The sequence below is a fragment of the Chaetodon trifascialis genome, chromosome 16, assembly GCF_039877785.1.
Source record: "Chaetodon trifascialis isolate fChaTrf1 chromosome 16, fChaTrf1.hap1, whole genome shotgun sequence".
Taxonomy (NCBI): domain Eukaryota; kingdom Metazoa; phylum Chordata; class Actinopteri; order Chaetodontiformes; family Chaetodontidae; genus Chaetodon; species Chaetodon trifascialis.
The window spans coordinates 7,639,998-7,652,507 of NC_092071.1; the positions used below are offsets into that span (position 1 = coordinate 7,639,998).

General features: G+C 42.4%; 1 protein-coding gene across 1 annotated transcript; it reads right to left on the bottom strand.

Annotated features, from left to right (window-relative positions):
• Positions 1-1,696: 1,696 nt before the first annotated feature.
• Positions 1,697-12,012, bottom strand: LOC139344376 (sodium- and chloride-dependent GABA transporter 2-like). Its single transcript, XM_070982481.1, has 14 exons — positions 11,586-12,012; positions 11,342-11,476; positions 10,850-10,990; positions 10,258-10,345; positions 9,838-9,970; positions 7,284-7,418; positions 7,086-7,189; positions 6,818-6,942; positions 5,941-6,053; positions 5,706-5,843; positions 4,879-4,981; positions 4,580-4,680; positions 3,467-3,637; positions 1,697-3,088 (listed from the first exon to the last, which is right to left on the bottom strand). The coding sequence occupies exons 1-14, from the start codon at positions 11,773-11,775 to the stop codon at positions 2,963-2,965; spliced, it is 1,803 nt and encodes a 600-aa protein (XP_070838582.1). The 5' UTR covers positions 11,776-12,012; the 3' UTR covers positions 1,697-2,962.
• Positions 12,013-12,510: the final 498 nt, after the last annotated feature.

Sequence of the window (12,510 nt, forward strand, 5' to 3'; positions counted from 1 at the left end):
ATCTCTGTGTGAACTGATTTATGTATTTATTATTAACACAGATCATTCACTGTGACATCTTTATGTTTCTTGAGACAGTTATGAAAGAAGATTTACAGTACCTGCCCTGAGGTTGATGTCACATATGCACAGTTTTGGCTATGGTACTTATGTTTGAATTTGTACATATTTTCTCCCTGGTAGTGTTCAGTTATTATTTCAATACCAGTGCATTTGGAGAACGCACATTTAAAGTGTTTCTCAAGTAACAGACATTAATGATAAGATGCAACAGAGAAACAACAATCTGACATCAGCATTTGGATTTCTGGGAAACAAGCTGAGAGGGACCCTTGGACAGGAGCAGGAACCTGAAACATGCCAGGGTTTGTACTTTACCTTTGTTGCCAAAAGGCATAATTACTCGTAGCAGCATCCCTCAACAAAAGTTCTGCAAATATTTTAATTCTGATTCATGTTTTGCTTCAGGGTAAATTGGAAGAATCTACACTTGGTGCTTGTACACTGTGATATCAGGATTGGTATGCCTAATGTATAGAATGCACACCTATTCTTGTGAGGCGCTGCCTCGCAGGCAAATATCAAAGAATGCAATCATTTACTTCACTTGATTGCTTTATGGATGGCCTCTCTGTAGTGACTCTATTTCTGTGTCTTTCAAGTCGATTTCCCTCATAGCTCTGATTTGAAACGCCTGTCTTAGCCACCTGATGAACATTTGTAAAGACTGTTGGATTTTCTCCTGAAGGTGGTGTGCCAGACTTGATATTTAGACTTTTTCAAATAGTCAAAAAGAAAGAACAGCTTTGATAATGGTAATAAATTTTGCAGTGTTGCATTACGTTTCATTGCATGTGAGGCAAGGCTGGATCAGATTTGCTCAGGGTTGCTTAAAAATGAGTCCAGAGACATTGATGGGAAATGAGAACTGATCTCATACCACCTGGGTCCACGACCCAGCTCAAGAGTATGGCCTCTTTAGCTTATGAAAGAGTGAATTCAACAGTAATAGGCCTTTTTCACAGAACAACATTTTGGCATGTCACCACAGGAAAATACCAAGTGTAAACTATAAAAAGACTGAGGGTTGGATTCCATTTAGCTCCTCGGCTTTCAGGCTGCTGGGATTGTGCTTGTTGGCTGACTGTTGATGCACTTTTAACAAAGACGGCCATTGTAAAAATCAAGCTGTTGGATGAGCGTTGTGTGTGACATAATAAAGCGATCTAATTAATCCTAATACGTGTTCAGGTATGTATAGACACACCTGTCCAATCAACACTCCCAAACTGCAATCTGCTGCATGTCAGTGAACACAAGAAACTTTGACTCTGGAGTCACAGACCTGTATATGAAGGTGAAATAACCCAAATATGTTGTAGCACTGACCATAGTTTTAAGATTTATGCTATATAAAATCACACTTTATTTAGCACTGTAAAGGCAGTGTTGGGTAAAGTAACTTACATAACAAGATCACAACCATTTAAAAGTAACTTACTACCTACTGAGGAAAGTACTGTTGTGTTACCAAAAATGAAAACCCCTTTGTGACTCATTCTGTACGTTGGTTATTTTATCCAGTTGCTGCCCAGTCTACCATTCACTAGCCCTGAATGTGCAGTATTGACTATAACGTAATTGCATAGCCTAGTCTACAGCCCATAATCTATAACAGGAATGACAGATGCAATATCCCCTTCCCAGCTCTTTATTAAGGTATGTGTGTGATTACAAGTGAATATAAAATCAAAAGTGTACCAGGACTCAAAGCCTACAGCCTAACAAGTTCATACAACATGTATTTTTAATTTTTTGCAATTCATCTGCAGTGAAAAAAGTTGAATTGTTTTAAGTACATGAAAGTAAACAGGGTACCTGAGGTTTGTGGAGCGCGTTGCAACTGATAGACACATAGACAGACAGAATATGCATTTCACTGTGACATTCTTGTCCCTTTCACCCACAAATTGAAAATATTGAGAACACGTTGATGATGTACAGGCTGTCCCCTCCACCGTCTTCCTAGCTGGGCTGCATGTGAGCACTGACACCACAGGATTGGATACGAATACAAATATGCTTTGAAAACACCACTGAGAGAATGGTTAAAAGAACATAGCTAGTAAATGTTCTAAAATACAAAATGGGCTAATGTATCATGCAAAATACAAAAAACACAGTCCTATTTTCGTCAGAATTTTGCTCAAGGCGGTGGAAAAAATACACACACTTAAACATGGTCAGGTCAGAGAGTAGTCAACAAACTGACCTCTGTGATCTCAGCATGTGCAAAAGCTTTAAATGGTGCATATGTTGTCTCCATAATACAGTTACAGATGTGAGTCCTTGCACAAGCCAAGTCCATATTGTGGGGAAACACATAAAATACGTCTTCACCAAATGAGATGATTTCGTTATCCCTATTAAATAATGTTGTTGGTTTGTTTTTATTTATCTAAAGTTAAACTGACAGCTGTGTTGTGGTGATGAGACCAGGGTCAGACTGCTTAAAGTGAAATGTACAACAAAATAAATCACCTTTACTCCCACAGTCAAACCTTACAATTAAGCTATATGTCAGATTGCTTTGGACTTACAAAAACAGCTTTCAGTGAGCTCCAGTAGTCTCCAAAGTTGGTTAAGACTAGCCTGTCAGGGTCTTAGATGGCTACAATACAGAAACAGAAGCAAGCGTGCACCCTATGAGAAACGCTTCGGAATGACTTCACAATATGGTATTACTAGTCCATTATTTGCAGTGGCTGTGTTCTTGTTATCTCCAAACACTGTTATCTGTTGTTTTTTGCATTTCCCAGGGGTACACTTGTTATTGACCGAAAGAACTCCTAAGTTCCTCTTTTTAAATCATGTGATGTGTAATTCTTAGAAGTTGGATGAATATGGGTCGAGAAGACCACACGCTAATTTACAGTACACCTGTCAGATGAGCAATCTGTGTTCACTGAGTGACTTCCTCAGGGTGGGATAAGGGTTTGAGCTCTGTGGTGCTACTGGTTTCTGCCGTAGGAAGACATTTTTGTTGCAACGGGAGTTCATCCATCGGCTGGCAGAGCAGCAACAATCGCTGAGGAAACAAACAGAGGCACAAGTCTGAAGTGAAATTCACTGAGTAGAATGCACAGTATTCATTAGCACATACCAGGATTGATTCTTTGCACTAATACTGAAAACTGACCCAAACAACCTTTTAACAGATTAAGACGTGTTTTTTAAGGCACTCTCAACTAAATAATCTCACAGCAGCACAGTTTAATTTCACTTCTAAACAAACTAGCACAAAAAGACCATGCCATCTATGTATCAGAGGTTTGAAAGTTTTCCTGAATATCATCTGAGAGTCTGTGATTATTTACTCGAAGTAGTCCGATGTAACTTTCCACAGGGGTTGAGGAATAAAATTTATTAACAGCATTTAAACAACTGAGAGAGAAACAATGCTCACCTGCCAAAGAGTGCCTTCACCCTGACTTAATTTGTAAAGCACAAACACTGGGATGAGGGACAGGGAAATGGTGGCGATAAACCAGCCCAAGATGTTGGCCCAGAGTGGATAAACATAAGTGTTACTGAACTTCAGCGGGGAGTATTTGACAATGGAGAAGATGAATGTGCCCTGTGATTGGAGAAGACAGAGTGGGTTAATTTTCAACACTGCAGTCTGTAATTACATAACTCAACAGAGAAGACGCCTACATAAATCAACCCTGGCCTCACAAGCTCTACTTTTCCAAAAAGTTATTACATACCAGACATCTCAGGAAGAAGAAGAAGAAGAAGAAGAAACGTACGTAAGAAACGTACTTTTTATTATCACATCACACAGTTAGCTGCACGCTACATGCACACGCCATGCTTCCCGTGAAATTATTTTCTCCGTCCTTCCTCCGCGGACGGAGCGGCGCCCGGGGACCCAACTCTCTTCGTCACCATTGGTCAGGTGGTGATCTTCTTGCATGTTTTTAGTGGGGGTTATTTTATGGAGGATACCCCAGGTGAACACGGGGAGAACATGCAAGCTCCGCACAGAAAGGCCCCTTTCCTCAAGCAGCAGGCACCGAAGGCATGGTGGAGGACAGCGGGAATCGAACCCGGGACCTTCTAGCTGTGAGGCGACAGAGTTACCACTGTCCCACCCTGCCACCATCAAATGGGAGATGCAAACCATAACATATAGACCCTCTGAGCGAGGGTATATAAATAGAACATGAGGATAAATCCTGAACATGAACATATTCACCAACAAACATGTTGTAAATTTGACGGCAGCAGTTATGGTTGCGTGTTTTGGGTGTAAAATTCAGCTGGGTTAATGGTCAAACTGGGAAAAGGTAAGGAGAGTGATGTATGTTACATTACAATGCAATAAGTCCATCACCTCAGTGTATGTTTTCACAGCTGTGTGCATCAGTGCCTGTGACTGATCTGCACATAGATCACCCCCATTTCCACTGGGGTTGGTGGTCCTACGCTCTGGTTAATGTACACGCTTGACCGAGAAAGAATAGCAACACAAACGGAAGACCCAAATCAATGAAGGGAAGGACCAAGTGCTTACAAAACAGATGAATGGAGTGATGTAAGCCCAGCAGTACTTCATAAACGGCAATGGACGATAACCAATCATGTCTGTGATGTTGTTGTAGAAACGGTCAGCGCCTTAAGGGAAAGAAGAGACATTAGAAAGGTCAGTCTTGGGTTTGAGAGGAATTTACCAGCATATCAAACGTGCATACGGTGGTTTTTTCCCCATTGAAAATAATAATTGTAACCCAAGATTCTCACAATCTGAAGAAGATCTGTTTTGTCAACAGGATACAGTTTTTAGTTTGGTTGGTTGTGTTGTCAAGGACTTACCATACACCCATGCAATGCTGACAGACTGGCAGAGGGAGAGGAGGAGCAGCGTGGTGCCACTGCAGACATGATGGTCCAGCAGCTGGAGCAGGTACATCCCTCCCTATAAACAAGGAAGTAACAATGATTAGTGGTGACCCTGCCACGTATTATACATTGTGTGTGGCCTTTGTTTCAAGCTGTGCCGTGCTGTATTTAATTTGAGAGTAAAATCCCTGAACCTCTTTGACAGCTGCTACTCTTTAAGATATCATGTTGCTAAATCATGTCTTTTCCTTTTGTACTAAAGATTGAGATTTCTAATGTGGAAGAAAATAAATAATCAGAATACTGGCAGGAAAGACCTTGCTGGAAGGTTTGGGAGGTTTTCCTGTAAGCCCTGGAGAGCAGAAGCACATCTGAGGCCAATGTTTTTATGTAAACTAATGTTCAGTAGCTTGAAATGTGTCTACTTTTGACAGAAACATGGCTGTCATGAACGCTACCAGTATTGTAAGGGGAGTATTGCTTTTGGCAGAGTAACTGGTGTCTGAACACTGGATCCATGCTTGTAGACAGTGTTGCAGTGCGTGCAACTGGAAAGAAATGGCAATATCTAACAGGTGAAATTTTCAACTCACACTAACCAAGAAATTAAAAAATTTACTTGTTTAGAGTGGGGGGGGGGGATACACTTGATACCACTCCCATATCTGTTTCTTAAATATGAAGCTGGAGCCAACAGTGGGTTAACTTAATATAAAGTCTGGAAAGGAAACAGCTAATCTGGCAGCCAAGGAGCCACTGCTCCTGATCACAAAGTAGTCTAACACTCGGCTCGTACTAACCTCAGTGACCAGGGAGAGTCCCAGCAAACAGCAGGTAGAGCAGACAGCCAGCAGAACCAGCTCACGTCTGCAGCCTTTGCGCAAGTAAGATGGGAACAGATCAACCAGTGACGTCATCAGACACTCCAGACCAACAAACTGGAAGGAACCAGTGGAAGGAAAGAAGGTTAGGTCTTTCTTCATTCATTCATCCATTCAGTCATTCATTCAGAGAGCTTTGGGGTTTCTCCAGCACCTGACTGTCCAGTCCAAGCAGAATTATCATGACGAAGAAACACACCGACCACACCTGAGGCATAGGCATCATGGCTACAGCCCGTGGGTAGACAATGAATGCCAACCCTGGACCTACACACACACACACACACACACACACACACACACACACACACACACACACACACACGATATAATATAAACATAAAATGCTACAGAGAAACCTGTCACTTGTGTGAAGCTGATTGTCACTCTTGATACAGTGATCAATCTCTTTGTCTTCTGCTGGTGTTTCCTGCTTTAAAACTCACTTGCTGGCCAGTTATGATACACCCAGCAGCTTAAATTAACTGGACATCACAAGTCAAAATATTCTACAAGCATCTCTGCAAAATCACACGTCATTTGATCACAGGGTGTGCTATGATTGGCTAGCTGCACTGCTGGGCTAAATGCTAATGTCAGCACAGCTCAGGATTACTTCATGATTCCTAAAACCTAAGTCATGATTAATGCCAAAAGTGACTCCCAGTAATCTTCTTTTGTCTTTAGCTCTGCATTCCTTCTGCTCGCTGGTTATCTGTAATCATGCTCACCTGAACCGAACAGAATGTTTCGATCTTAAGGAGAAATATCAATCGAAAAATAAGATGACAGGCGAACATATCAAGCCTGCCAACATGCTTCTTAGGAGGGAAAGATAAGGGGATAAGGATTAAAAAAAAATCACATGATTTGGTGCAATTTCCACACAGGGAGAAGTGGCAGGATCTATGCAGGGTGCAGCATTAGACTATTCAAGCTACAAGCTCCACAAGAATTACAGGAAATGGATACACACAGTTTGTCATTCTAATGCTCACTATAAAGTTGAACTTGAGTGACTCAGTACTTGCCTGATTCAGCTACTTCAGCAATATCCACTCCTTGTTCATAGGTCATGAAACCCAGAACAGAGAAAATGGCAAAACCTGCCACAATGCTGGTGGCACTGTTCAGCAAACACAAGTAGAAACAGTCCCTGAAAGAAAAATGAAGAGTTCTCAGAAGTGTTGCATACGTGATGCTCATTTTAATAGCTAAATGCACATGCTTTTTTAAAGGATTCAGACATGCTGCTGGTACGTTTCATTTACAGTTCCGACAGATCAGCCCTGCGCCTACCTGTAACAGTCGTTGTTGTATGTGTTGTAACTCCCCAGAGAGGTGAGGAAGCTAAGACCAATTGCATAAGAGAAGAAGATCTGAGTGCCAGCATCCATCCACACCTGAAGGTCAGACAAATACTCATGTGTGTGCATGTCTCCGTGTATAGGGAACAATGTAGCAGAACTGCTCCAAAGATTGTTTGTGCGCTCTTACCTGGGGATCTGAAAGGCGAGAGATATCAGGGTACAGGTAGTAGATAATCCCATCCATTGCCCCCGGTAGGGTAACACCACGTATGAGCAAAACCAAAAGCATGATGAAGGGAAAGGTGGCAGTGAAGAATGCAGCCTGAAAGGAACGAGGAAACAGTAAAAGTAAAGCTCTTAAAAGTAAGAGCCAACTGGCACCAACTGCCACCGTTGTATGATTAGTCAAATATGATGTCATCAGATGGGTTTTTCCAACCAACAAAAACCCAAGATGTTAAGTGATATACAGTAAAAACAGAACAATCCTCACATTTGGGAGGCTGGAAACAACAAATGTTTAGGTATATTTGCTCAATAAATGCAGATGAACTATCAGAATCATTGCTGATTAATTTTTGAGTCATTGATTCATTATTTCAGCAGTGCTGGTTTGTATTGATCTTTCCAATTATATTGGGGGAATATGTCTATTGGCTCTTGCATTAATATGAATATTTACACTGTTACCCCAACTCTTCGTTCAATGGTTCACCTTCACCTTAAACATATTATCCTGGATGCCTGGCCGACATGGGGGGAGCTAGAGGAAACTTAACCTATCTTAATCTTAACCAAATTTGTTTCATCATCCTTTTGGCAGCGTTCCTTTCCTAGGACGCAACTCTTAAACCTACCAACCAAAAAAACAAAACAAAACAAAACAAAAAGAACCCATAACCAAATCCCAAATTTAATTAACTTAAAGCCAAGTCCACAATAAAACAATAAACTGACACAATAGAGTTCTGAGGTTCCAACAACACAAAAACTTACACAAACAGACACACACATGACTTCTGAAAAAACTGAAACTGAAAAAAAATCAGGAAAACATCCAAGCCCCTGAAAACAATGCACTCTTTATACAAACCTGAACAAGTCATTCATCCAGAAGCAATGTGACATCATGGACCAAAAGTTCTTACATTTACAAGAGGGGAAATGTGTGAACTCCAACAAAAACAACTCTGAATTTTTCCAACAACAACTCCTGTAACCTGAGGCGAACCCAGTCTAAAATATTCAGCTGTGGACAAAAACAGAACAAGGGACTGAAACACAGTTACATCATAGACTAGAAACAACTGCTGGATAATAGTAGCAATGAACTGCAGGTGTTAGGACTAACAAAAAAGCATTTATTGCTTTGAGTGTTTCCCAGCAGCAGCCCATAACTCACTGTGAATTGTGACTCACATGACATCTGCTCAAATTGGTTCCAAAACATTGGAGCTGTACACATTTTATCAATTTTTAAATGTAATTAATTCATCCATTTTCTGTTGTATTTGCGTCAATGAGCTGGCCATTTACTGTAAATTGTTTTAATTAGATTTACTAGGACGAACTTAAAAATAACTATGTTCTGATGCTCAGACAGATCTGTAAACATGTAAACATGAGATATCAATGTGAGAAAGCTTCAAGGGCACTGGAAGGAGCTGCGACAACAAGTACTGGTGTGAGAGTATCAGTGTAGTAGTGGTGAGAAATGTCAGGCTATACAGGCCAAAGGGCAAGCTACACTATTGTGGCTGACCCCACTTGCTTGATGGGCTGCATCATCTGAATGCCATGGCCTGTCCAACCACCATCACTGTTATTTTCATTTTTGTCACATTATCACCAGCTAACAGCATGCTAACCAACGAGCTAGCCAGCACCCTGCTATCATGGGTGGCATGCTGCTCAACCCACTAAGCAACAGGCAAATAATCATTCTCAGCTTTCTCATCTTACCAAGCAAAACAACAGAAGCCAAGAACATGCACCAATATGTCAGTCCAACAGCCTGTCGGGCTATCCAGCATGCCGCCATCTAGCCAATTCTAGCTCTGGTTTCTTCCCTGCCAGAGAAGAGACGATCCACTCCCTAGAAACAGCATGCAATGCTATGAGTCAGCATGGCTAGGTCCCTTTGTCACCCAGCGGACAATGCACCCAACCCCAGTGCCAACTCTGCCACCCTGTGGTCCCACTACCCACAGGGCAGCAGCTGTATGTAGTTCTTTCAGACTGTGTCCAACCGGGTCTCATGGGTCAAGGCCTGGCCACCACGCACTCATATAATCCTTGATTTGAACTCAAAAATCCCTGGCTTCAAGAGGGGGCCATGGTTTTCCTTTTCCAGGTGAAGTCCTGCAGCTCTTTCTTAGTTGATTCATGCAATGTCTATAAATTACTTAGTTGTCGGCTGCTGGGAGCAGTTCCGGCTATGTCAGACATTGTGACAAACACAACTGTTTATTGGTGGGAAGCCAGTGAGGGATAGTGTCCTATTTTTTTGCACAAGGAGCTTCAGTTCTTTGTGGGAAGGGTCTACCTGAGTTTGTGAGAACATAAACGTGGGTCAAGTTAAAAAATGTTATATATTTACAGTAGCAAATGCAATTAGTTTCAACAGTATGATTAGCGTCTTGTCCAGAAGAGTAGGACTTAGAGTGGACCAGAGTTTTTGGGAGATTTTTCCAAAATGTGTGAAACATTTCTGAATGTTGTTCAGAGTTTGACCAGCTGACCTTTCCTGTTGACTTAATGCCCTTCCACACGCAAAAGTAGCAGATGACCCAGCTCAGGATGAGACACAAAGCCAGTTCCCACCTCAGGCTGCCCACCTCCTCGATACCGCCAGAGATATTTAAGACCCTGCGCCTGGACAGAGGAGGGGAGCAATGATGGGTGTGAGAGGGCGAGAGGGAGAGCAAAAATGAATGACAGGCGAAAGGGAGGGAAACGGAATCACAGGGACAGAAGAAAAGCGTCAGGATGAGAGGATGGGAGAATGAGAGGAGGGGAGGGGAGAAAATCAAAGGTGGGCTGAGTGGAGGGGAGGAAGAGAGGATCTGGAGTGGCAGGGCGGGGTTGAGAGAAGAGAAGGAAGAGAGAGAAAGAATATTAATACATTCAGTTAAGCTTGTGTGAGTTGACTACATGCTTACTGCCAGAACTCCACAACAGGAAGAGAGGCGTTCAGCCTGGCTGTCATGCTGAGGCTCAGATTTGGATGGTTGAGGTCCAAGCATGAGTCTAGTGTAAGAAAATAAAACACTGGGGATATAAAAATGCACATTTTCAGATCCAAAGGTGAACTTAATACATGCCTTGTTTGCCTCCCACAGAGATATCTATCTGTGGTTTTTTGGTAACGCTTCAGATAGCAGTTATTTCTTTTGGTGCTGTTATATTTGTTCTGGGTAGTTTTTGTGATGTGTCCATGTGTCCACCTACCTGTACTGTGTGCAGGTAGGTGGACACAAACTGCCTCTCTGAGAACAATAAAGCTTTCTCAGTTTAACAAGGTGTAAAGGGAAGAAATGGGTACAAATATGAGAATTTAAAAAGAATTTATACTGTTGCACCTTATTCCTAACATGACATTGTGTTCCCCTTCCTACATGTCCGTACATACTCTGATAGTACAAATAATTACACTGTACATTGAGAAGAGTTACACTGTATGTTAAGTTTATAAACAAGACATTATACCCACAGTATTCCGAAGCCCAAGCCAAAAAGTGCCGGACATCCTACCTGTGTTCCAGTAGTGGTTACACGTGGCCCAAGGCAATTCCGCACTGAAGGATGACCACAGGTAAAAGAAAGCCCACGCAATAATGACAATATAGGATGTGGCACTGAATGCAATGATTAAGTGACTGGCATAACCCATGCCTGGAGAAAAAGAAACAGAAGAAAATTACAAGAAAAGTGAGGGCGGCGCACAGATAATCTGTTGTGGCACTTATCACTGTCTGTGGCACAGAGAGAAAAAAAAGACCCTAAAACATAAACATTATGCTGTGATGACGAACAAAGTGCGATTTTTCTCTGCTTCAAGCCCATCTGGTGACAGTCGGTGATATGGTTAAATGGATAAACTTTGCGCGGAATTACGCGCGCCTTGACATCCAAAGTGTCCGGTGAAATATGCGACAAGCCAAACGACAAATATGACGACGCAATAAATACACCGACATGACAACTTCACATGAGATCATACGGAAAATAATGCGTGCTATTTACCTTGGAAAAGCGGACAAATCCTTCTCCAGCATGTGATCCCCCCCTGACTAGTGTATTGTCCTAAGGCAGTCTCAAGGAAGAATAAGGGGACTCCGCATGTAAACATGAATAAGATGTATGGGATGAAGAACACACCTGCAAAAAAGAAAGAAAGGATATCTACTTCTTGTTGCACCAGATGGACAGTTTCAGAAACACGCGCTGGACAAACTGAGAGCAACAGCTGCTATGTAACATCAGTCACCTCCGCCGTTTCTGTAGCACAGGTAGGGGAACCTCCAGACATTCCCAGGTCCGATGATCGCTCCCATCACAGTCAGGATGAACTCGGCTTTGGTCCCCCAGTAACCCCGTCCTTCCTGCTCCTTAGGCGCGTCTGTGTATGCCTTTGGCAGAGGAGCTTTGCAGGTGCCGTTCTTTGTGTTTATGGCCATCTTTCCCCCTTCAAATCACTTAGTTTCCTAAAGCTACTCTGAAGGGGCAACTTTGCTCAGTACGCACCTAAGATTTTGTGCGCACTGGACAAAAACTGACAAACTGGCTTTTGGCACAGACTGAACGCGAAGGTGAAAATGTATTTTAGGCAACGATGTGATCGCTGCTGTGGTAGAAATGTGAATGATGATGTTAGCTGAGACAATAACCATTTGATGCAGGTCGCCTATAAAGCTGGATGGGGGGCGGGGGGGCGGTACAAATGGACCGTCATCATTCATCGCCTGGGCTGAGAGGAAGTCATGACGCCTGCATCACTGAGTGGGTCTCATCTGGATATTCTGTTGGAGTTTTCTATAGGATGCAAATCAGAGTTCATCCACTGAACGGATCTGGGATTTGCTCACAATTCCGGGACCGCCCGTTAGATGGCAGTAGCTCTCACTCCATATGCACTGCATCATCCACGCTGCAACATGTGGTGCTGGACAGTACGTAAAGCACATATTAACAATTACAGTGATTTTTCTAGATTCACTTATCAATGACGTATGTCCCTTGTTATCCAATGAAACCTTTTTTGAAAACATGTTGCAGTGAGCAGTGAGGAGGAGATTCCTCCAAATTGTATGTGGAAGTTGCTCATTAAACCTGTAGGCTGTCGGTTCTAAAACGCTCCTAAATAGTCGGCTGTAAAGGAACATTTCGTCACCTGCAGTATCTTTTGTCCTGTT